Genomic DNA, 22295 nt, shown 5'->3' with positions numbered 1-22295 from the left:
ATGTCTCTTTGTAATTTTATGCTCCCATCTACACTACATACTATGCCATCAATCTTTGTGTCTTTGGCAAATTTGGATATATGGCTCTCTATTGTGTTATTTAAGTGATTAGTAAATATAGTGAATATTTGAGGCCCCAGCACAAGATCCTTGTGGGACACTACTAGTCACTTCCTTCCAATTCGGTTATGTACTCATTATCCCTACTCTTTATCTTCTACTGCCTAATTAATTTCCTAACCAGGTTAATAATTTGCCTTCAATTCCATGAGCTTTAATTTTAGCTAACAGTCTCTTATGTTCTCCCTGCATCCTTGTTTAAGGGTTTGTACCCTTTCATGGTGGATAAAATGAGTACCATATCTCATTAATGTCTCATTAGACTATTAAAACTGACATTTTAAAGCAGCAAGATAACAACAGTTGTTTCAGAGATCGGGAATACAGTTCCAAAGACATTATGGGGCTAGAATTTGCCAGCCCCAATTGTGATTGGAGGCTGATGGTTGGTTATGTTGCTGGACACACTCTCTGTTGTGGAGGATTTCATCTGGCTTGTTAAGAAATAATCAGGAGAAATTCTGACATTGCCCATTTTCTACAAGTGCTTTTGGTTTGCTGGTAATTTTGGAGTAGGATTAGTGGCAACCATGGACAGTGAGAAATAAAAACAGAAAATGCTAGAAACGTTTAGCAGGTCGGGCAGCATCTGTGGAGAAAAAAGAACAGAGTTAACGTTTCAGGTTGATGACCTTTCATCAGAACTGGAAGATGTTAGAGATTAGCAGTTTTTACGCAAGAGCAGAGGCAGCAAAAGAGGGGCAGGAAAGAAACAAAAGGGAGACTTTGTGATAGGGTGGAGGGCAGGAATGATTAAATGACAAAAGTGATGATGGTGGGAGGCAAAATGAAATGATGGACAGGTATAGAAACAAATGATTTGTCTAGAGGAGGTGTAAACGTTTATAGCAGAGGAGGAGGGAAGCATAGAGATGGATCGAGAGATTTGTGCCATGAAATACACCATTCTTGCTGAGAGTTATAAAGAGGGAAGAAACCGGAGAAAGATCGAGCCACAACAAATAATAAAAATACAGACAGAAATGTTGCAAAGCTTGTGTATACAGAGTGGGCTGTTATTGAATCCTTATGTGTATTAAAAATGTTGTGGAACTGCATACTGTAGGTGCCTCAGAAAATTGTGAAAAAGGTTCTGCTGTGCCTCTGCTCAGAACATTTCTGATTTTCTATTTGCTGTACCACTAAATAGTGCCAGGCCCAGGCAGTAATAAGCTGTTTAGTGGGGACATTAAATATTTTGAAGGAGTAGCAGTACTATTATTTTTCAAATTTTTATGTAAAATTATTTCTGAAAATTAAAACCTGGTCGATGTCAAATATTGCAGCACAGATATACAATGTAATATTACAAATACAATTAAAAATGAGCTTATGTTTCTGTTTTATCCACTGACTAAATTTTCATTTATAATGACCTCACTTTATAATTGCTTTGCCCAAAGCGATTTTTATGTCAGAGGTACCAGTTATGGTATGGGGGATTTTGCAGTGCTCTTCAGTTCCAAGCAGTATAATCCTTTTAGTAATGTAATAGCTTTTATATTTACAGATGAAATGACAGAGCTGAGAAAGAGAAGAGCGCAAAGATGTCTAGAAGAACCTGCCATTCAGGAGGAGGTCAAGCCAATGGTGGCAGCAGATGCATGCCTGAAAGAGCCCGTCCCGAAGGATGAGGGCGAGCAAGCATGTAAAGAAGAAATCGCTTCAAAGGAGGAAGATGATGATGAAGCAAGCACAGAAAAGCTGACGCTGAGAGACAAAACGACCAGCACAGGGAGCAAGGATACAAAGAACAAGTGTGAGCATGTGTATTTTCTTACATTTTCAGATCCTGCAATGACCTTTTAAAAATTTGCTGTCAAAAGACTGCCATAGTAACAACACAGTTACTGCAGGTAATTTATTTACTCAAGGCATATTCTCTGTTTTATTCCACAGTAGGTACTACTGTAATAAATGCAGGCATTATTGCATGGATTGAGAAAATACTTAGGTAGAATTGAATTGAAAATTCCATTGGGTTGTCATCTACATAAACCGACTTCTTTTGTTTAAGAAAAGACTTGTCATAGCCAGTCCTCCTCTCCATCATAGATATCCAACACTGTAAACCTGTGAGACAACTTCAGAACCGCAGGAGTTTCCTACACTGCCTTTACCTGAGTTACTCTTCCCCCTGCCCCCATCAGATGGTTACCCATTTCCCTTCCTCTGTTTCACTATTCCTCTTTAGCTGCCAGTGACATGAAATATGCAATATCGGAAGCTGCCTTTTTCTTATACAGTGTGGATTGTCTCCACTATTTCTCAAGCTCAGTGGCCTTGAACTGGAGACACTGCTCACATCTGTGTTTGTCTTGAACGGTCATAGTTTCCAGAAATACTCAAATGATGCCATTCCACACATTAGTTTTCATTATTTTGCCATAATAAAGGTATTCAAATGTGTTGTCACCTTCCAGCTCCGTGCTTGTCTCTACTAAAACTCCCTAGTTGAATCCCTTCAGTCCAGCTTCCACCCTGCTAACAGCATTGAGACAGCCCTGGCCAGTCACGAATGGCATCCTCTGAAAGAAAGTTCCCCAGGAAATGCCTCTGACCTTGGAGGTAGGATGTCCCCAAGATCAAATAGCTTTTACTTTATTTCAAAATATACTTTATTTCATTGAACAGTGTGTACCCTTAAATTCTACGTAAATATCACAATTCAAAACCAGTACAATTCAAACCAAAACACTACAGATCCTGCACAAAACGATCTCAATATTTCCTATGACTCATGGTGTACAATACCATGATGAGCAATAATATAATGTTGCTATTCTCCTGTATGAACAGGTAGCTGTAGCTTTTGGTTCAGGCCACAGTATAGTACACCAAGCTGTTAAATGCAGCATTAAGTTATATCATATAGAAAGAAACAGCGATGGGTGCGGGAATTTTGAAAATTCAAAATAGCATTTATTTCTTTCATAGGTATTTTTGAAGGATTTTGAGAGATGGGCAATAAATGCTGGCCTTGCCAGCGCCGCCCACATCCCATGAACGAATTTTTTAAAAAAACAAGGTTTCCCATAGGGCCTTTGCATAGGTCGCACCTCGCTTCAGTGCATCCTGCAGCATGTACTCCTTGGACTGTGCCAGTCAGCAACACTCGGTCGTGGGCAGCTCCTTCAGCTGGAAGACCAGCATGTTTCGGGCGGGTCAAAGGGCCTTTTTTACCGAGTTGTTGATCTTCCAGCCGCAGGTGATATCTGTCTCGGTGTACGTCCCAGGGAACAGCCCATAGAGCACAGCGTCCTGTGTAACCGAGCTGTTGGGGATGAACCAGGACAGATACCAGCACATCTCTCTCCACACCTTCTGCGCAAAGGGGCAGCCCATCAGGAGGTGGAGGAAGGTCTCCTCCCCGCCGCAGCCTCGAGGGCAGCTCGCGGTGGCGCTGAGGTTAGAAGGACTGCAATGGGAGGGTCTTTCTCACCACCATTCAGGCTACATCCTGGTGCCTGTTGGTCAGTTCGGACAACGAGACGCTCTGCCAAATGGCATCGACCGTCTGGTCGGGGAAGAAACCGATCGAGTCCACCCTCTCCGTTTCTTGCAGGATGCTGAGAACATTTCGTGTCGACCACTGTCTGATGGCCTTGTGGTCTAAGGGGTTCCTCCTCATGAACTTCTCCACCTGGGAAAGGTGAGGGGGGGAGAGGCAGTCCAGCTGGACGGGCGTCCTGCGCCTGCTCAGCCAGCGTGGCCAGATCCAGCCTTCGCACTGTGTTCGACAAGTAGAAACTCAGCACGTAGTGACACTTGGTGTTTATGTACTGGGGCTCTACACACATCCTGAGGTGGCCATCAGGATCAGAGTGGCATTGGGGACTCTCTTCCCCGCACCCCCCCCCCCCCCCCCCACCCCCCCAACCTTTGTCTGGGGGCTTGTATGTGGCCCTGCGGATGCGTCCTACCTTGGACCTCCGGACAAAGTGGAAGATAGCTCAGGTGACTATGACAGCAGTGTTGTGGGGAATGGGCCAGACCCTGGCTGCGTAGATCAACACCGTGAGATCGCTCGCCTTCATCGCTAGGTTCTTGCTGGTTATGGAGAGGGATCGCCCCACCCACATACCAAGCTTTTGTTTGGCCTTGGCGATCCGCTACTCCCAGTTCTTTGTGCAGGCCAGGGGCCCCCCGAACCAGATCCCCAGCACCTTCAGGTAGTCAGATCTGACGGTGACGGGGACAAGGGACCGGGCCTCCCACCTGCCAAAGAACATGGCCTCGCTTTTATTTTGGTTCACTTTGGCCTGAAATGGTCGCAGATGCCCATCAGTGTGTGGACTGACTGCTGATCGGAGCAGAAGACGGTGACGTCGTGCATGTACAGGGAGGCCTTAACCTGAGAGCCTCCGCTGCCTGGACTTGTCATCCCTCTGATACCTGCGTCCTCCCTGATGTACCCAGCAAACGGCTCGATACAACACACAAACAAGACCGCAGAGAGAGGACAGCCCTGCCTGACTCCAGATCTGATCGGATAGCTCTCTGACTCCCACCCGTTGATTAGGACTGCACTACGGATGTCCGCGTAGAGCAGTTGGATCCAATTGCGGATTCCCTCCCCAAATCCCATTTTGGAGAGCACGTCCATCATGTACGTGTGGAATATTCTGTCGAAGGCCTTCTCCCGGTCCAGGCTGATGAGCCTCTAATTGACTCCAGGATTAGACCATGTGGTCTTAATGGCGCGCGTCCCATAGCACCAGAATAATAAATTGCGTGTTACATGGTATTGTGCTCCTGTCTTCATAAAACAGCATATCCTCTGATTAATGCCATATGAAATTCACTAGAACGCAAAAAAAAATTCATGATCTGCATTTAAGAAGGTTATAAAACTAGGGAAATTCACAAACCATTAAGACACACATGAGGACCAAAATATGCAACGTGATGGCATCAATTTACTCCTGATATCATCTGCTAAACATTTTGCAGTGTGAAATTGTTTTGTCTTACTCTGAAGCTGCAGCTAATAGAATAAATGTTGCTTGAATTCAGTCAGGCTGGATTTGACATCAGTGAAGCAAAGTGAGACTCCTTTGTTCTGGCATTGGGTCTGGCCATAAATTTGGATTTACATTACACAAATTTAACATTTAACAAACAGAAACTACTTTGCACCCACTCTAAACTTGTATAAATGCACCTTTAGTTTCTAATAATTTATTACTCTGTTTCAGCTCAACTCATGCCACTCGTGTTCATTTTATTTGCATGAATTGCTAGTAAAAAGTCATTAAATGTATACACAAACCAAAACTAGTTTTATTCCTGTATCTGGCTGAGAAGACAAACAAAACACTGGCCTCATGTGCAAGAATTGGGAGTGTATTAAGCAGTTTCACTGTGGCATATTCCTCTTCTCCCGTGAATCAACTCTTTTCAATGAAAGAACCTCTCCCTGCTGCCCATCTACTTTGGTTTCTCCTAGCGTGAATTTGGACAAGGTGGCATCCCCTCCTGGTACTGAATCCAGTCACTCGAAATCAATTGCATTTCTGCAGTTTGGACTAATTGTGGGAGTTCAGTATTCAATTACAAAAACACATACTTGCACGTTGGCAGAACTGTTGTAATCAAGAAGCCCTTAACTGTTTATTGGGGCTATCCAAACTATGGGTTGTAATTAACTAGAACATTATGTAACCTGAGAAAATAACTATTAATATATTTCCAATTACAGTAAACTATACCCCTCAATACAGGTCATTGGCAGGGCAGAATTGCACAAAGTCTGACCATGGTTTTATAAATAAACCGTCAAGCAGGACTGGATTACAGACACACTTTTATATAACATGGTGATATAAATGAAGATAGACTCATGAATAATGAAGTTAGTGTGCTACACTGAGCTAAATGGCACCTGTTTTGAACTTGTCCTTTACAGAAAAACAGGCACAATTAATTGTAAAAATCAAATACATTGATACTGTTGTTTTTTAACAGTCCTCATCGGATATGTTTATGTAAAGTGTACACACAATCTATTGTGATTTCTAGTCTGTATTTGAAAACTTACAAGTGTGTCTGGAAAGTTTCTGTATTTCATATTTGTGAGTTGAACATGTTTCTTTTTTTAAATGTTTTGCAGCTGCATTTCATCAGTGGGTAAAGGTTTTCTTTGGCAGCTGGGCAGCAATTGCGAGTGGAATGTTGTATGCTGTGTATCTTTCTACATTTCATGAAAGAAAATTCTGGTTTTCCAGCAGACAGGTGAGATTGTTGGTATATCTTAAGGTTTGCCTAATTTGCTGTTCATGATAATGCCCAAGATATCTTCCCCCCCCCCCCCCCCCCCCATATCCTTAAGGTGGTAAATCACACTAACAAGAAGTTGTAGTTCTCTGGTACCTTGTCCAAGTGGCTATTCGTCCCACGTAAATGAAAGCAAGTGTCGGGGCCTGTTATTGACCTTTGAACCAGATGACTGCAAGTACTGTTTAAAAGCAGCACTTTGATGGTGTAGATTGCTCATTTGTTAATATTTAGAAGATTGAATGTCAAGCTCTGTGCCTGGCCTCCAAAAATGGTACCACTATGTTGTATTCCCTATAACGTAGTTTTGTGTGGGGGTGGGGTGTTGCGAAAGGATCAAACATGCGTGGCCGAGACGGAAGGGGGAGAAAACTAAAGTCCTGTACTGTCAGGAAAGTCCTTCGAGCTAGGTACTCCAATATTGGACCTTCCTTTGAATATGTAATAAAAAAAACTCTAATCTCATTACAAGCAGACTTTTGAGTATATTTAAGGCACTTTTAAAGTGCTTCTTTCCGAAGTTGAGTGTTGTCGGTAATTTAGAATACACTGTACTGTCCCCACCACTCACGCTGTCCACGCTTAGTCGCCTACGTCGGGCAAATGGTGCTAATCATTTGCAATCACCATAGGAGTCTATTACAAAGGCATCACTTATAACATATTAAGCGTGCTGACTATTTCGGGCAGTTTGATAAGTACTTACCCTGTACTTAACCAATTTAAGAGGCTCTGCTGATTCTAGACGCAGTCAGGTCTTCAAGCAATTTCAATCTGCCATTCACACCTTGTTATTCCCTGTATTGTAATTATTAATTTAAAAGGCTGTGCTGATTCTAGATGCAGTCAGGTCTTCAAGCAATTTCAATCTGCCATTCACACCTTGTTATTCCCTGTATTGTAATTATTAATTTAAAAGGCTGTGCTGATTCTAGATGCAGTCAGGTCTTCAAGCAATTTCAGTCTGCCATTCACACCTTGTTATTCCCTGTATTGTAATTATTAATTTAAAAGGCTGTGCTGATTTTAGGCAAAGTCAGGTCTTCAAGCAGTTTCAATCAGCTGTTCACAGCATGTTAAAGTACGGTTACCTTAGTGCTGAGATTTTGGATGCAACTGCTAACAATTACGAGAGGCAATTGCAAAGTGAAAGTTCCTGTTTTTTAAAAATATGTTGGTTACTTTTTTAGTTTTACCATCCACCATGTATGGCGGGCAAATTGCATTAACACCAAAGCGGCCATTATAACCGATGGGGACTACTAATTTTTTTCCTTTTCACTGTCCCCGTCATCCTCTCTTCCTTTCTTGAAGACAGTGGGTATTACAGCAGTGACTGCACTTCAAAAGTACTTCATTGGCTGTGAAGCACTTTGGGATGCCCTGAGGTTATGAAAGGTGCTATATCCTCCGAGTCACACACCATCCTGACTTGGAAAGATATCGCCATTCCTTCATCGTCATTGGGTCAAAATCCTGGAATTCCCTACCTAACAGCACTGTGGGAGTACCTTCGCTACATGGACTGCAGCGGTTCACGAAGGCGGCTCAAGGGCAATTAGTGATGGGTAATAAATGCTGGCCGTGCCAGTGACGCCCACATCCCTTGAATGAATAAAAAATATATATAAATGCAAGTTTGTTCTTTTTCTGCTGGGGTACTGTTCAATTGGCCATATAGTACTTTGTCCAAATGTTTATTCTACACCTTTTGCCATGCTATTTGACTATGGGGGCATCATAGCCAAGCCCAATCCTTTACTCACCAGCTGTCCACATGCGCACCTTTCAGCAGATCAGGGACTCTGGCTGATTTTTTTTTCTTCATTCAATTAGGGACACTGAGGCCAATTGGTGTGCTCCCATCAGATCGGCTAACTCCAAACAGCTCAGATATTGAATCAAGGGCCTTCCTGATCCATATGACTCCATGCTACACCAAGTGTGTGTTTACCTATGGGGAACCACTCTGTAACACTTAGTATGGGATTACATGCTAAATATTACATTGATTTCTGAGAATCTTGCAACTTGCTAATATATTTGCAAGCAACCGAAACATAATGGGCCGAATTTTGCTGTGAAAATAATGGTGAGGTGAACGGCGCTCACCGTTATTTCTATGCGAGCTTACGGAGGCGCAGTGTATCTCTTTCAGCAACTTCCGGTGACTGCACATGTGCAGTTAAACGCAGAAATCCGGAAGTTGCTGAACGAGATACAGTGCTCCTCTGTAAGCTTACAGGAGAACGGCATCTTGTTGGCTGCATCCCCATTCAAATGAATAGAACAGCGTGAAGTTCCTGCGCTGACGCTGTACATACAGACTAAACTTGCCAGAAAAAGTTACGGCTTGTCCGTTCTGATGTAAGTACCCTTTTAATGGCATGGTGAGTGTTAATGACTGCTGAACAACCTTTCTGACTGAAAATAACTATTAAGTATGGTGTCTAATTTCTTAAGATTTTACTTTTTTCTTTCTGTCTCTTTTATCCCTGTCTCTTAATTCAATCTTTATTACCCTCGCTTTATTTAGCTTTCTGCACCTGATTTGACATTGAATTCACTATTCTAACGTACACTTCCTCGTTCAGTCTCTGTGTGGCTTTTTAACCTGCTTCAATCTGATTTGTTAAGGGGATAGACAGTTGTTTGCCCTGTTCACACAGGTACCAGATGCGCTGTAGAGAGCACCATTCTTTTTGGCTGTCTAATTTAGAGGACGTTTCAGTGCAAAAGCTCATTGAAAGTCTGTGTGCAAGTGCAAGTCTAACGAACAGTGGGTGCCGTTCGTTCTCCACTCGCAGCAAAATCTGGCCCACTGAGGCAGTTGCCGGGCAAAAGCATGTGTCATTATCGTTGATGTGCATCGCACTGAATCACGGAGAAGTGCCTGGCTGCTGCTGATGTTGGACTTGTGAAAAAATTCCCACTTCCTTGCACAGCTGGAAAATATTTACAAGTTTTAACCAATATATTCAGATTTCATCAGCTTAGAGTATGTCCTGTAATATCTTTGCAGTTCTGTGATGGTCAGCATCATGGAAAGTTTTTTTAAATGGTTGGATTTAAGATATTGCAATATAAACTAAGCAGTAAAAAATAAAATTAGAACAACTGCAGTCTTAATGTTACACCTGGCCTCAACGTTCCTAGGCAAAGGGGGGAGAAAATCAGCCATGGTTCCCACTCCTAGGCCTAAATTTTAACCCGGAAGAATGGGTGGGGAGGCAGTAAACATTTTAAGAATCTAAAACCTGCCTTCAACCCACCCACTTCCAGCTTTAACAGAGGCAGGACGAGGGGCGGGTGACCAACCCGCTCTTAGGAGGTGGGTTGGTCACTGAAAGCTTTCATGGAGGCTGCGGGCCTCCATTTTTCAACTGTTTTATTTTTAACTCCTGGGGGCCGGGATTCATGGCTGGTCAAAAAAGTAAAAGTCCAAGGGAAAGTGGTTAGTTGGATCCAAAATTGGCTCAGTGGCAAGAAGCAAAGGGTAATGGTTGATGGGTGTTTTTGCGACTGGAAGGCTGTTTCTGGTGGGGTCCTGCAAGGCTCAGTACTAGCTAGGTCTCTTGCTTTTTGTGGTATGTATTAATGATTTGGACTTGAATGTGGGGGGCTTGATCAAGAAGTTTGCAGATGATACAAAAATTGGCCGTGTGGTTGATAGTGAGGAGGAAAGCTGTAGACTGCAGGAAGATATCAATGGACTGGTCAGGTGGGCAGAAAAGTGGCAAATGGAATTCAATCCAGAGAAGTGTGAAGTAGTGCATTTGGGGAGGGCAAATAAGGCAAGGAATTACACAGTAAATGAGAGGATACTGAGTGGTATAGAGGAACAAAGGGATCTTAGAGTGCATGTCCGCAGATCCCTGAAGGTAGCAGGACAGGTAGATAAGGTGGTTAAAAAGGCATACGGGATACTTTCCTTTATTAGCTGAGGCATCAAATATAATAGCAGGGAGGTTATGCTCGAACTGTATAAAACATTGGTTTGAGTACTGCATCCAGTTCTAGTCACCACATTACAGGAAAGATGTGATTGCACTGGAGAGGATACAGAGGAGATTTACAAGGAGGTTGCGAGGGCTGGAGAGTTATAGCTATGAGAAAAGATTGGATAGGCTGGGGTTGTTTTCTTTGGAACAAAGGAGGCTGAGGAGAGATTTAATTGAGGTATATAAAATTATGACAGGACTAGATAGAGTGGATAGGGAGGATCTATTTCCCTTAGCAGAGGAGTCAGTGACCAGGGGGTATAGATTTAAAGTAACTCGTAGAAGGATTAGAGGGGAGCTGAGGAGAAATGTTTTCATGTGAAGTTATCCACTTTGGAAGGAAAAACAGAAAGGCAGAGTATTATTTAAATGGTGATAGATTGGGAAATGTTGATGTACAAAGGGACCTAGGTGTCCTTGTACACCTGTCACTGAAAGCAAGCAGTTAGGAAGGCACATGGTATGTTGGCCTTCATTGCAAGAGGATTTGAGTACAGGAGCAAGGATGTCTTACTACAGTTATTAAGGGCCTTGGTGAGACCACACCTGAAGTATTGTGTGCAGTGTTGGTCTCCTTACCTAAGAGAGGATATACTTGCCATAGAGGGAGTGCAGCGAAGGTTCACCAGACTGATTCCTGGGATGGCAGGGCTGTCATATGAGGAGAGAGTGGGTCGACTAGGCCTGTATTCACTCGGGTGTAGAAGAATGAGAGGGGATCTCATTAAAACATATAAGATTCTGACAGGGCTCGACACACCTAGATTCAGGGAGAATGTTTCCCCCGCTGGAGGGTTCGAACAAGGGGTCACACTCTCAGGATACGGGGTGGGACATTTAGGACTGAGATGAGGAGAAATGCGCTTCATTCATTAGCCAAGAGTATTTAGATATCCCACTTCAAGACCTGGGAGGACTCAGCCACTGTGTTATATTTATTTTTTATTTATCCCCCTTGCAGGGAAGTACTTGTGCTCTGCACCCCCTAGCTGTTCTGAGGCCGATAATGAAACCACCATTTAGGGAATCACAGCTTTAAATTCATATTTAATTTCCATCAAAGAACCTGCACGAAAATGAAGTACAATGTTAATATGAGGACTTCAAGACCAGTATCTAAATCTTAACATGCTGTTAGTTTATCAGCACAATGTATTTTCAAAACATTTTTAGTTTTGGTGCAGAGATCTATGTCAATTCTGACTGTTAAGTGAATACGTCACTGATGTGCAATAAGGTGTAAGCTTATCCGTGTTCTCATTTCTTGTAACAGTACACTACTTTGACACTGTTCCAAACTTGAGTAAAGCTTTTGAGTATATGTTTTGCAGTTTTAATAAAGGGCCCCACAGATTTTTGTGATCTATATTAGAGTAGATAGAGAGAAACTTTTCCTATTGGCGGAAGGGTCAAGAACCAGAGGGCATAGATTTAAGGTGATTAGTTCTTTTGCCAAAGGTGACATGAGGAAAATTTTTTTTACACAGCGAATGGTTAGGACCTGAATGCACTGCTCGAGGGGATGGTGGAGGCAGATTCAATCGTGGCCTTCAAAAGGGAACTGGATAAGTACTTGAAAGGAAGAAAAATTCAGGGCTACGGGGATAGGGCGGGGGAATGGGACTAGCTGGATTGCTCTTGCATAGAGCCGGCACCGACTCGATGGGCCAAATGGCCTCCTTCCGTGCTGTAACCTTTCTATGATTCTATATTGATGATTTGGACTTGAATGTGGGGGGCTTGATCAAGAAGTTTGCAGATGATACAAAAATTGGCTGTGTGGTTGATAGTGAGGAGGAAAGCTGTAGCCTGCAGGAAGATATCAATGGACTGGTCAGGTGGGCAGAAAAGTGGCAAATGGAATTCAATCCAGAGAAGTGTGAGGTAATGCATTTGGGGAGGGCAAACAAGGCAAGGGAGTACACAATAAATGGGAGGATACTGAGTGGTATAGAGGAACGAAGGGACCTACGAGTGCATGTCCACTGATCCCTGAAGGTAGCAGGACAGGTAGATAAGGTGGTTAAGAAGGCATGCAGGATACTTTCCTTTATTAGCCGAGGCATAGAATATAAGAGGGAGGTTATGCTCGAACTGTATAAAACATTGGTTCAGCCACAGCTTAAGTACTGTGCACAGTTCTGGTCACCACATTACAGGAAAGATGTGATTGCACTAGAGAGGATACAGAGGAGATTTACGAGGATGTTGCGAGGGCTGGAGAATTTTAGCTATGAGAAAAGATTGGATAGGCTGGAACAAAGGAGGCTAAGGGGATTTAATTGAGGTATATAAAATTATGATGGGACTAGATAGAGTGGATAGGGATATTTCCCTTAGCAGAGGGGTCAGTGACCAGGGGGCATCGATTCAAAGTATTTGCTAGAAGGATTAGACCGGAGCTGAGGAGAAATCTTTTCACCCAGAGGGTGGTGGTGGTCTGGAACTCACTGCCTGAAAGGGTGGTAGAGGCAGAAACCCTCAATTCATTTAAAAAGTGCTTGAATGTGCACTTGACATGCCATAACCTACAGGGCTATGGACTAAGTGCTGGAAAGTGGGATTAAACTGGATAGCTCTTTCGGCTGGCACGGACACGATGGGCTGAGTGGCCTCCTTTTGTGCCATAACTTTCTATGATTCACTATATTAGTAAATGACACCAAAGTCTGTTTAAGGTGACTTTAACAGCGAGAGTGTAACAATAAACTTGAAGACACTTGCTGGTTCACAATAAGTTATTTAAAAAAAAAACTTGTGTTCTTGTAAAGACTTTGTTTGTTGCTATTGGGTATGTTTTTCCTCCATTGCTAGGTGGCCATTCTGTTTGTGGTATTACTGCTTTTCTGCTCCATTTGATCTCACATCATCTACTCTGATACATACGTCATATAAAATTAGATGAGTTCAAGCTGACAAATGAGTGAGAGAGAGAGATATCCAGGAAGTGAAGATGAGTCAGAGTTGGATTATATAAAGATGAGGAATGGGAAGCATAGTTGATGGAATTCTCAAGATCAGAACAAAGCTGGAGGAAGCACCAAAACCCTGGTCGATCTAATGTTCCACATATCCTACAAACAAAAACAGGTATAGCTCAACCTGTGAATTGCCATAGTGACACCTTTTATCTCTCCCTTTTAAGCTAATGTTTTTGTTTCCAGTCAGAGTTGTGATTTTTGAATAGGGGTACTCTATTTAGAAGAACCAGTTTTGATGTTTCTAATGACATAAAATCAGGGGTATTTAATAGGAATATGTTGTCACAGTGCAAACTAAGTAAATTCCAAAAGTGAAATGGAGATAAAACATAGTGGTAGGTCTTATTAATGCAGCCAGGGTTGGCAGTTAGGATGAGGTGGTAGTACCTGGGAATCATTGAATTTGAAAATGGCAGATTTAATAAAGATCAACAGTGGCGTATAATGCGAATCAGATACCACAGTGAACCTAAATTAGCTTTCCAGATTGCAATCTTTTGTATTCTTCCAGCTATCACTTGTAACTGTTCCTACCAGAAATGTAAGAAAATTAAAGCCAGAGTTTCATAACTTATGTTTGAGCCATTATTCATTTCTCATTTTTAAAAAATATGTAAATAAATAGTTGAACAGTGGCTCAAACAGTTCCCATCCACCACTACAACCTTCTGCAAGGTGAGAAAATGTTCAGCCAAGAACAGCTTTTTTAATCCCAGATAATAGCTGTCACTATGGCAACCCACATGGGTTCCAGCTATACTTGTCTTTGTATAGGATATATAGAACACTCATTGTTCCAATCCTATTCAGGTCCCTTTGCTGACCTCTTCCTCCATTGCATTGCCCATTGTTTTGATCCTGCCTCGTTCTGATCTTGAGAATTCCATTAACTATGCTTTCCATTCCTCATTTTTATATAATCCATCTCTGACATCCCTTCCCTTCCTGGACTTCTGTCTCTTCAACTCTAGTGATAGGTTTTCCACAGACATCTATTACAAGTCTACCTACTCTCATAATTCTCTGGATCTGGGGCGGATTTTGCTGTAAAAATAACGGTGAGGCTAACAGCATTCACTGTTGTTCATGTGCAAATTGGACAGTAACTTCCGTTGACCGCACGTGTGCAGTTAAACGTGGAAATCCGGAAGTCGCTGTACCAGATGCCCTACTCCTCCAAAAGCTGCGCAAAAACAGCATCTCGCTGGCTGGCTCCCTGTTCAAATGTATTGAACAGCGCAAAGTTCCAATACTGACGTCTCAGATACGGACTAAACTCGCCAATAAAAGTTAAGTCAACCATGTCAAGTCTAAGTACCATTTTAACAGCGTGGTAAGTCTTAATTACTGCCAAACACCCCTGGCACTGAAAATTAACTTTTACAAGTGTGGAGTCTCATTCCTTCAGATTTTAATTATTGTTGGACATTTAAAAAAAAAAGTAATTTTTTTCCTTTTCTTTGTCTCCTTTAATTCTGTCTCTTAATCCAATATTTCTTTCCCAATCTATTTTGCTTACTGTACCTGATTTGACATCGAATTCACAATTCTAACTTACGCTTCCTGGTTCAGTCTGCACCGCTCGTTAAGGATGCTTCAATCTGATTGGTTAAGGAGATACACAGCTGTTTGCCCTGGTCACACTGGACCCAGATGCCCTGTAGAGGGTGCTGTGTAAAAGCTCATAGAAAGTCTATGGGCAAGTGCAAGTCTAACAAATGGCTGGCACTGTTCATTCACTGCTCACAGCAAAATCTGGCCCAATGTTTCTTTCCACCTCAATTTCTACAAAATCTCTACTGCGTTCTCCCAGTTTCTCTGCCTCCATCACATCTGTTGTGATTATTCCATTTTTCATAGCGTTTCTTGAATGTCCTTTTTCCTTGAGTGAGGTTTCCTCCCAACAATGGTCGGCAGAACTTTTGAACAGGTCCGTCTTGTTTCCGGTACTTTTGCTTTCACCCCTCCCCCTTCTTTCGCAGCAATGACGTGGTCCCCTTGTCTGCATCTTCCACCCCACTAGCCTCCGCATTCGCCAGATCATCATCATCTATTTCTATCACCTACAACATTGATCCTGCCACTAAGATCTTCAGTTCCTCTCCCTTCTCTGTTTTCCAGAGGCACCGTTACCACCAGGATGCCCTTGTTCACCCTTCCACCACCTCCACTTGCAGCGGCCCACCCTGGTACCTTCCTGTGTAACAGCAGCAGATGTCACATCTATTCCTTCGCCTCCTCCCACACCATTGTCTGGAGCAACAGCAATTCTTCCATGGGAGACAGCAGTTATTTTCCTCTAATATTGTAAACTGTATTTGCTGCTCATAGTGTGGTCTTCTCTACATTAGGAAACCAATGACACCTTTGCTGAGCACCTCTATTCTGCCCGCAAGCTTAATCCTGACCTCCCTGTACCGTGTCATTTAACTCCCCCTTCCATACGTACTCTGACCTCTATCTGTTGCCTCCTCTACTATTCCAACCAAGCTCAACAGAAGCCTCAAGAAAAGTATTTTAGCAGCCCAGGAGGAAGATGAAACTTTAGTAACCAGACCATAAGCTATATCCACCATTTTTTTTAACAGGGGATGCTATCGATGTGGGGGTGGGTCTGTCAGCATCTGTGGAGAGGAGGCAAGTTAATATTTCGGTGCAGACCCCTCAATAGTACACAGTTCTGGTTGGGTCAATGCCTTGGGGGTCTGTGTCCAAGGCATTGACTTTTTTTATTTTTTGCTAAGAATGGGATCCACAGTATGTTACAAGCAATTTGTTATTTTCATTTCAAGCCTCCTGCATCTGCAGTTTCTTTTCTCCCCACCCTACTAAAATGCGTATTTTTCAGTTCTAACGAAGGGTAACACCCAAAACGTTATCCGTGTTGTCTGTTGACATGCTGACTAATCTGTGTATTTCTAGCATTTTCTGCTTTTGTTCCAGGTTTCCATCATTTGTTCTTTTTATTAAATGAGTAACATGTCACCTTCCTTGGTGAGGAGAAATGAGATAATCGGGGAGGTTTTCCTGGGTCTGTGCCTGGGTGCAGCGAATAATGAAAAATCTAGCGGGTTGGAGCACATGCCTATAAAGGAACACATGGTTAAACAGAGGAAAATCAGGTGAGTTCCTTTACAGTTGTGTGCTTCGAACCCCTTGATTAGCCAATATTCGCTATGCTCAGGTGATCAGTGCACCCAGGTGCAGACCCAGGAATATCTCCCCTTGTATGTTTCAGAACTAACAGAAAAGTTGACTGAGTAGATATCTTGCCGTCTGCCCCACCCACTGCCAACATTTGTACATCCCCTGCACAAATTTGCATGTGTACGCACACTTCAGTTTAATTTGCTGGTATGTGATATTTTTTTCCAACACGTGAAAGTCATTGAAACACAAATTTCAGGTTTCTCATTGTCAACCTTATTGCATAAGAACAACACTAAATCCCCTCACCAACCTTGTGTCCTTTTCTGTGCCCTTTAGGATCTTGAACGAGAAATTTCTTTTCAAGCGGACAGTGGCATGTACTACTACTATTATAAAAAGATGTTGCAGGCAACATCAATCCAAGAAGGTATTTTAAGAAATTTTGCAATGCATCTTAGTTTGGCAGATTTTCCCACAATTTAAGACACAATCAGTTGAAGCCACGCATAACCTTTAGCAGTACTTCTAACTTTACTGTAGATAAATGCCCTTTTGCCTTTTCTCCCTGTGTAGCGTGACTATTACCCCACTATTGTCTAGGTTTCTTTTAGCTCCTATCTGAGGTGTAAAGTTTTTCTTTCAGGTTTTCTGCATTAATTTACTGCCAGATATGCAGGTTATTTTGTTGTAAACGTACAATGTCCATTGTGCTATTGCACCTCTGATAATGCATACTTGTCATTCTTCATTACTGCTGTGGTCATCCTGATGTATAACCAAGCCATCTTTCATGGAGGAAAACTATCAGACAAGGAACTTAGTTACATATTGTATAAAAGTGAAAGAAGGTAGATTTGCCAGTGTACAGTGTAGATTTACCAATGTGCTTTGGGGGAAGTCCCTTCATTGGATTTGCTTAGTATGTTTAAACCAGTTTAGAGCTGTATTTTTCCTTCCATATGTTACACAATTTCAATGTCCCTCTTTAATGGAAAGTGTTTTGTTTTACTATTAGGCCTTTTTGAATTGATACATGACAACAAGACATTATCATTAAGAACCCTTAATTCAGTGCAACAAATCAATCTGTACCCAGAAGTCTTCACTGGCATACTGTATCGTGTTACTGGTAGTCAGGTATGTACTCTGCCAATGTGTACTGCAGCCATAGACACTTTCTTTGAATGACTGCAATTTATTTTAAATTTTTTATTCTGAAAATGAAGTAATTAAAATGAAGTTGAATGTTTTTGCGGTGTCAGGAGAGAGTAAATGTTCTGTAGCAATAAGATCACCGTTAATGTAGGTTCTTAAGGGCAGCTGGGTCCAATACAACAGAACCTTGATAAACTGCCGTGATGGAATAACAGCCCTCGTGGATAATAGAAATTGGTGGATAATCGCATTACTGTACACTGCTGATTGCTCTGCCTCTCCCTACTCATCTGAATCTGTCCTCTATCGCAGCACTCACCTCCAGTGCTCCTGTCGGTAAGATCTGCTGGCTTGCAGCTCTCCCATGTACCTGCCCATGACTCCAGCCCTTGACCCACAAAAGAGTGCCAAAAACACCGTCCCTGTGCCAACTGCCAACCACCAGCCCCCAGCTACAGAGGTGAGGGCTAAGGTAGTATGCACCTACCTCCAGCTGCCTGTCAGCAGCCTCCACTGAAAGCACTGATCTTAATGAAGCTGCTGACTTAAATCAATACAGACCCTGGCTATTTAAAGGTGCTTCTCATCAGAACAAGACGAGGATCTAACGATGGCCTTATCCTTAAGTACCGATTAGAAAGATAACTCTCCTCACCTTTTCTATCATTTTTGTTTTTCTTAAATTAAAGAATAAATGAGCCATCATCTTCATGGATTTTTAGCAAGTTCTGCTTCTGAATTGGGTCAAGTGACATTAACCATCACAGCTGGGAAAAGCAGCACTGGTGCACAAGATGGCAAATTCAGCTGTTAAACTTACAGAAAACCATACTCCAACTCCGAGCACTGCACGGAATACCCTTTAAACCCATCACATGTTGGACATGGAGAGACTACACACTGAAACATGATTTTTTTTTTGCTTATGTTCTATTTGCAGTACCAGTCACTTCTACCGTCACACTGCAATGGCTAGGTAAAGAAACATCTGATTTCAGTGCCAAATCCCTAAAAAATAATAGATGCCTGTCACAATGTGATTTAGTTTTTTGTGAAAGACAGGTTCTGGGAGGTATGCATATTTTTAATGAATATTTTATAAGGTCAATGTATGAACTTATCCTGGAGTATTTCTTCAGCAGAACTGTATTACGGTGTCTGCACTGTAACATTAATAACACCGTTCTTTATAACTTCCTAATTAGTGTAAACAAAATGCCTTTTGAATCACTTTTATAAAGAAATATAATATGACGGGTAATTCCTTGACATCCAGCAGGAAGCTGGGCTTGCAGGGAGTGTGGGTCAGAGATGGGGCTACAGAAGGATCATGGAATTAACCCTATGGCTTCTAAAGGGAGCATCCTAGAGACCCTGCTTAATACTCTTGTCCATTCTCTATAAACTTACTTTGCAAAAACTGGTATTGTTGAGCCTTATTTGTGTCTTTTCAATTTTTTTTTTGTAGGAAGCAATTGAGCCAGTTTATTTTTACATTGGCATAATATTTGGATTGCAAGCAATTTATGTGACTGCATTATATGTCACAAGCTGGATGCTGAGTGGGACGTGGATGGCAGGCATGCTTACAGTAGTGTGGTACATAATCAACCGGTAAGGCTGTCGTAATTCGGAAATCAGATTTTGTTTTTGTTTTACCTTGATTATGTAGTCAAAAAAAATAAGATGTGTCACTCCACCGAGTGGAGTGTTCTTTCACTGTATGAACGTGCATTATAAGGCACCCATGGACCTCATTAAGGATGTAAAAATTGTGCTAATTAGGATAGGACTGCCCTAGTCTGCAGTTTGCTACTGAAATGATTGCTGAAAGCTTGTTTCAAACGGGCACATTTCAACTAATTTCCTGGCAGTCATTCTCTTACAGCTGTGTTTAGCTGGTTTGGGAGTTGTGTAAGCGGTGCTTTTGCTTTTTGACTTTTTTTTTGTTGCATTTCTTTCTGTGCATGTTTTTTTAATGGCCATTTTTCCCTGAATTTCCATATTTTTAATTTTTTGCCTCTACCATTAATTAATTCAAACCTTATGTCCGTAGGATTGACATTCATTTGGAAAATTCTTGCCTTCGGGGAGCTAGAGGATGAGTTCTGCATGACTGCACGGAGGCCAGTGCCCCTGCACCGGAGGTGCCCAGCCCTGATCCAACCCACTCTTGCCCAAGCAGGTGTCGATCAACCCCATCAGGGTTGCTTGGGCATGTCCAAAAAAAAATCTGTTATTTAAACACTACACCAGAGAAGCAGTCTCAGAACTTTGCCCTGTTCCACAGTCTAACCTGCAAATTCCACCCGCAACTGGGATGGCTCTGCTCCTGGTGGTGAAAATCATTACTGGCTTCAACTTGAAAGCAACTGTTTTTTTTTGAAGCTGCCCCAGGTGACCTCTGTCAAATCAGCCAGTCTGTAGTACACTACCTGCAGTGCACTACTGCATGCATCAGGTCACCGATGTCTTGTTTACCACAGTGTTTATCACTTGCCTGAAGAAAAGTGATCAGCAGCAATAGAGGGCTTTGTACTCTTTCAGTAGTATTTTTGTTTCTTTTCTGTGCTGATGACTTTCTCGCATGCAACATGGTGTTCACCTGCTTGGTTGCCTCTTTTTCCTGGCAGCACAAATTGCAGATTTCTGAGTAGGGTGCCCTTGGATCCAAAAATTACAACCCAGTTTTGCTGCACATCATTCAGCATCACCTTCAGAACCCTCTTGATAAAGGGGGCAGTTCCCCTTCCTACCCAAGTTCTGGCAGTACCCTCAACTATCACTTTCACTGCAGTGAAGTTGTCGTTTTGCTTGCTGCTAACTTGCATTGCTTGGAGTTATAGCTGTCCTTTCTAAGGTGTATAGCAGCAGCTCATTAAATCTGCTTCTGTGTCGCTGTCGCTTTCCCCCCCCCCCCCCCCCCGCCCCCACCACCCAGGCCAACGCTTCAAGTGCATGGCCCAATCTGTACTGGGACCATTCAGTAAGTACAATACTATATTTGACAGAGCACAGAAGGGGGCCATTTGGCTCATCGTATCTGTGCCGGTTCTTTGAGCTATCCAATTAGTCACACTCTCCTGCTCTTTCCCCATAGCCTGGCAAATGTCTCCTTTTCAGGTATATATCCAATTCCCTTTTGAAAGATACTGTTGATTCTGCTTCCACCATCTTTTCAGGTAGGGCATTCCATATCATAACCCCATCCCCCTGGTTTTATTGCCCATTATCTTAAATTTGTGTCTTCTAGTTACCGACCCTCCTGCCAGTGGAAACAATTTCTCCCTAACTATTCCATCAAAACCCTTCATAATTTTGAACACATCTATTAAATCTCCCTTTAACCTTCTCTGCTTTAAGAACACTGTATTTAAATAAACAAACTTCACAAAATGCCATGCTTGTCAGAGATGCATCCGTACACCACACCAAGCTGAAAATCAGCCTTTGTTTCTGTGTACAGGCATCATGACTGCACTGTAGTAGAATGTATCCACACATAGTTTGTCAGAGTGAATGATTTGAGGTATGCCTTTTTTATTGTACTTTTCTATTTTTTTTCCCCTTCCTTCCCTGAAGGCACTGACCCTTGCTGGGGTACAGTTCCATAGGCACTAGTCCCTCATCCACTCTTCATTTGTGAGGCTATATAATCAATGCTGGCAGATTATTCAGCCATGGAGAGGAGGGCATCACGGGAGCCCAATCCTGTCATTGCTGATGTCCATTTAATCTTGGAGGATTCACTGGATGGCTATTAGGAGCATGAAGCCTCCCCTGGGCTTTGCACCAACTTTATTGCTCCAGATCACTGACTTCAGTGAGATGTTAAAGGTGTAATAGTCACATTACTTGGTCCACTCTTGGGGTTTGCATCTGAGTGATGTAAGAAAGTTCTCTCCCTGATTTGGGTGAGAGCATGTGCATCCTTGGAAATGTGGATTTCAATCAAGACTAGCTGAGATATGAATATAGGACTGCTCTGATTGGCTTCTAAGCTGTCCTGTTCCTCCTTTTTAATTTGCCTTTTTAAAAATAAAATAGGACTTGCAACTGTGGTAGTGGAGAAATAAGGTTCTGGCCAAAATGACCTACTCGATAACTTCCTGAAATCCATTGTGCCATTAGGGACAAGTGGGCAGCTGCTTCCTTGAGGGTGAGGTAACAGAGGGTCAAATATTTGAGAGATTATGCAACAATTGAGGGATGATTAACTTATTAGTACCACAAATATGAACGCTTTCTGTAGGTCGTCCTTCACATGTGGTATATGAATGATGTGCCACATGTATAGGCTGCTATATAGAACCCCAAAATACGAACCATAGATGTGTGGTTTTTTTTCTCCAGTTTTCTTTCCTCCTCCCTTACTCTTGTTGGGTACAATTTCATGGGCCACTTGGCTACTCTTAATTTGACAATTTAGTGTTGTTGGCTACTTTGACCATTGGAGTGTATCATAGGCAAGCCTAATCATGTTCTAGGAACCATGGCTAATTTTTCCCCCAAACATTCTCCCTGCTCCTCCCCCCCCCCCCCCCCCCCCAAAAGAAAATCTTGGGGGGTTTGCCAGAGCTGATTTATAATCAACTGTTGGAAATTGGGTGAT

The 22295-nt window shown here is 42.4% G+C and overlaps 1 protein-coding gene across 1 annotated transcript in view; it reads left to right on the top strand.

Annotated features, from left to right (window-relative positions):
• Positions 1 to 22295, top strand: part of LOC137312816 (probable C-mannosyltransferase DPY19L4) — a 96686-nt gene that overhangs the window by 26971 nt on the left and 47420 nt on the right. The window contains exons 2-6 of the mRNA XM_067979226.1: positions 1631 to 1879; positions 6233 to 6354; positions 16865 to 16955; positions 17544 to 17665; positions 19152 to 19297. Of these exons, the coding sequence (XP_067835327.1) occupies positions 1636 to 1879; positions 6233 to 6354; positions 16865 to 16955; positions 17544 to 17665; positions 19152 to 19297 (725 nt within the window). The 5' untranslated portion in view covers positions 1631 to 1635. The remainder of the gene's footprint in view (positions 1 to 1630; positions 1880 to 6232; positions 6355 to 16864; positions 16956 to 17543; positions 17666 to 19151; positions 19298 to 22295) is intronic.

This window comes from Heptranchias perlo, chromosome 3, assembly GCF_035084215.1.
Source record: "Heptranchias perlo isolate sHepPer1 chromosome 3, sHepPer1.hap1, whole genome shotgun sequence".
Lineage (NCBI taxonomy): Eukaryota > Metazoa > Chordata > Chondrichthyes > Hexanchiformes > Hexanchidae > Heptranchias > Heptranchias perlo.
This window is presented reverse-complemented; position numbering and strand designations above follow the sequence as displayed.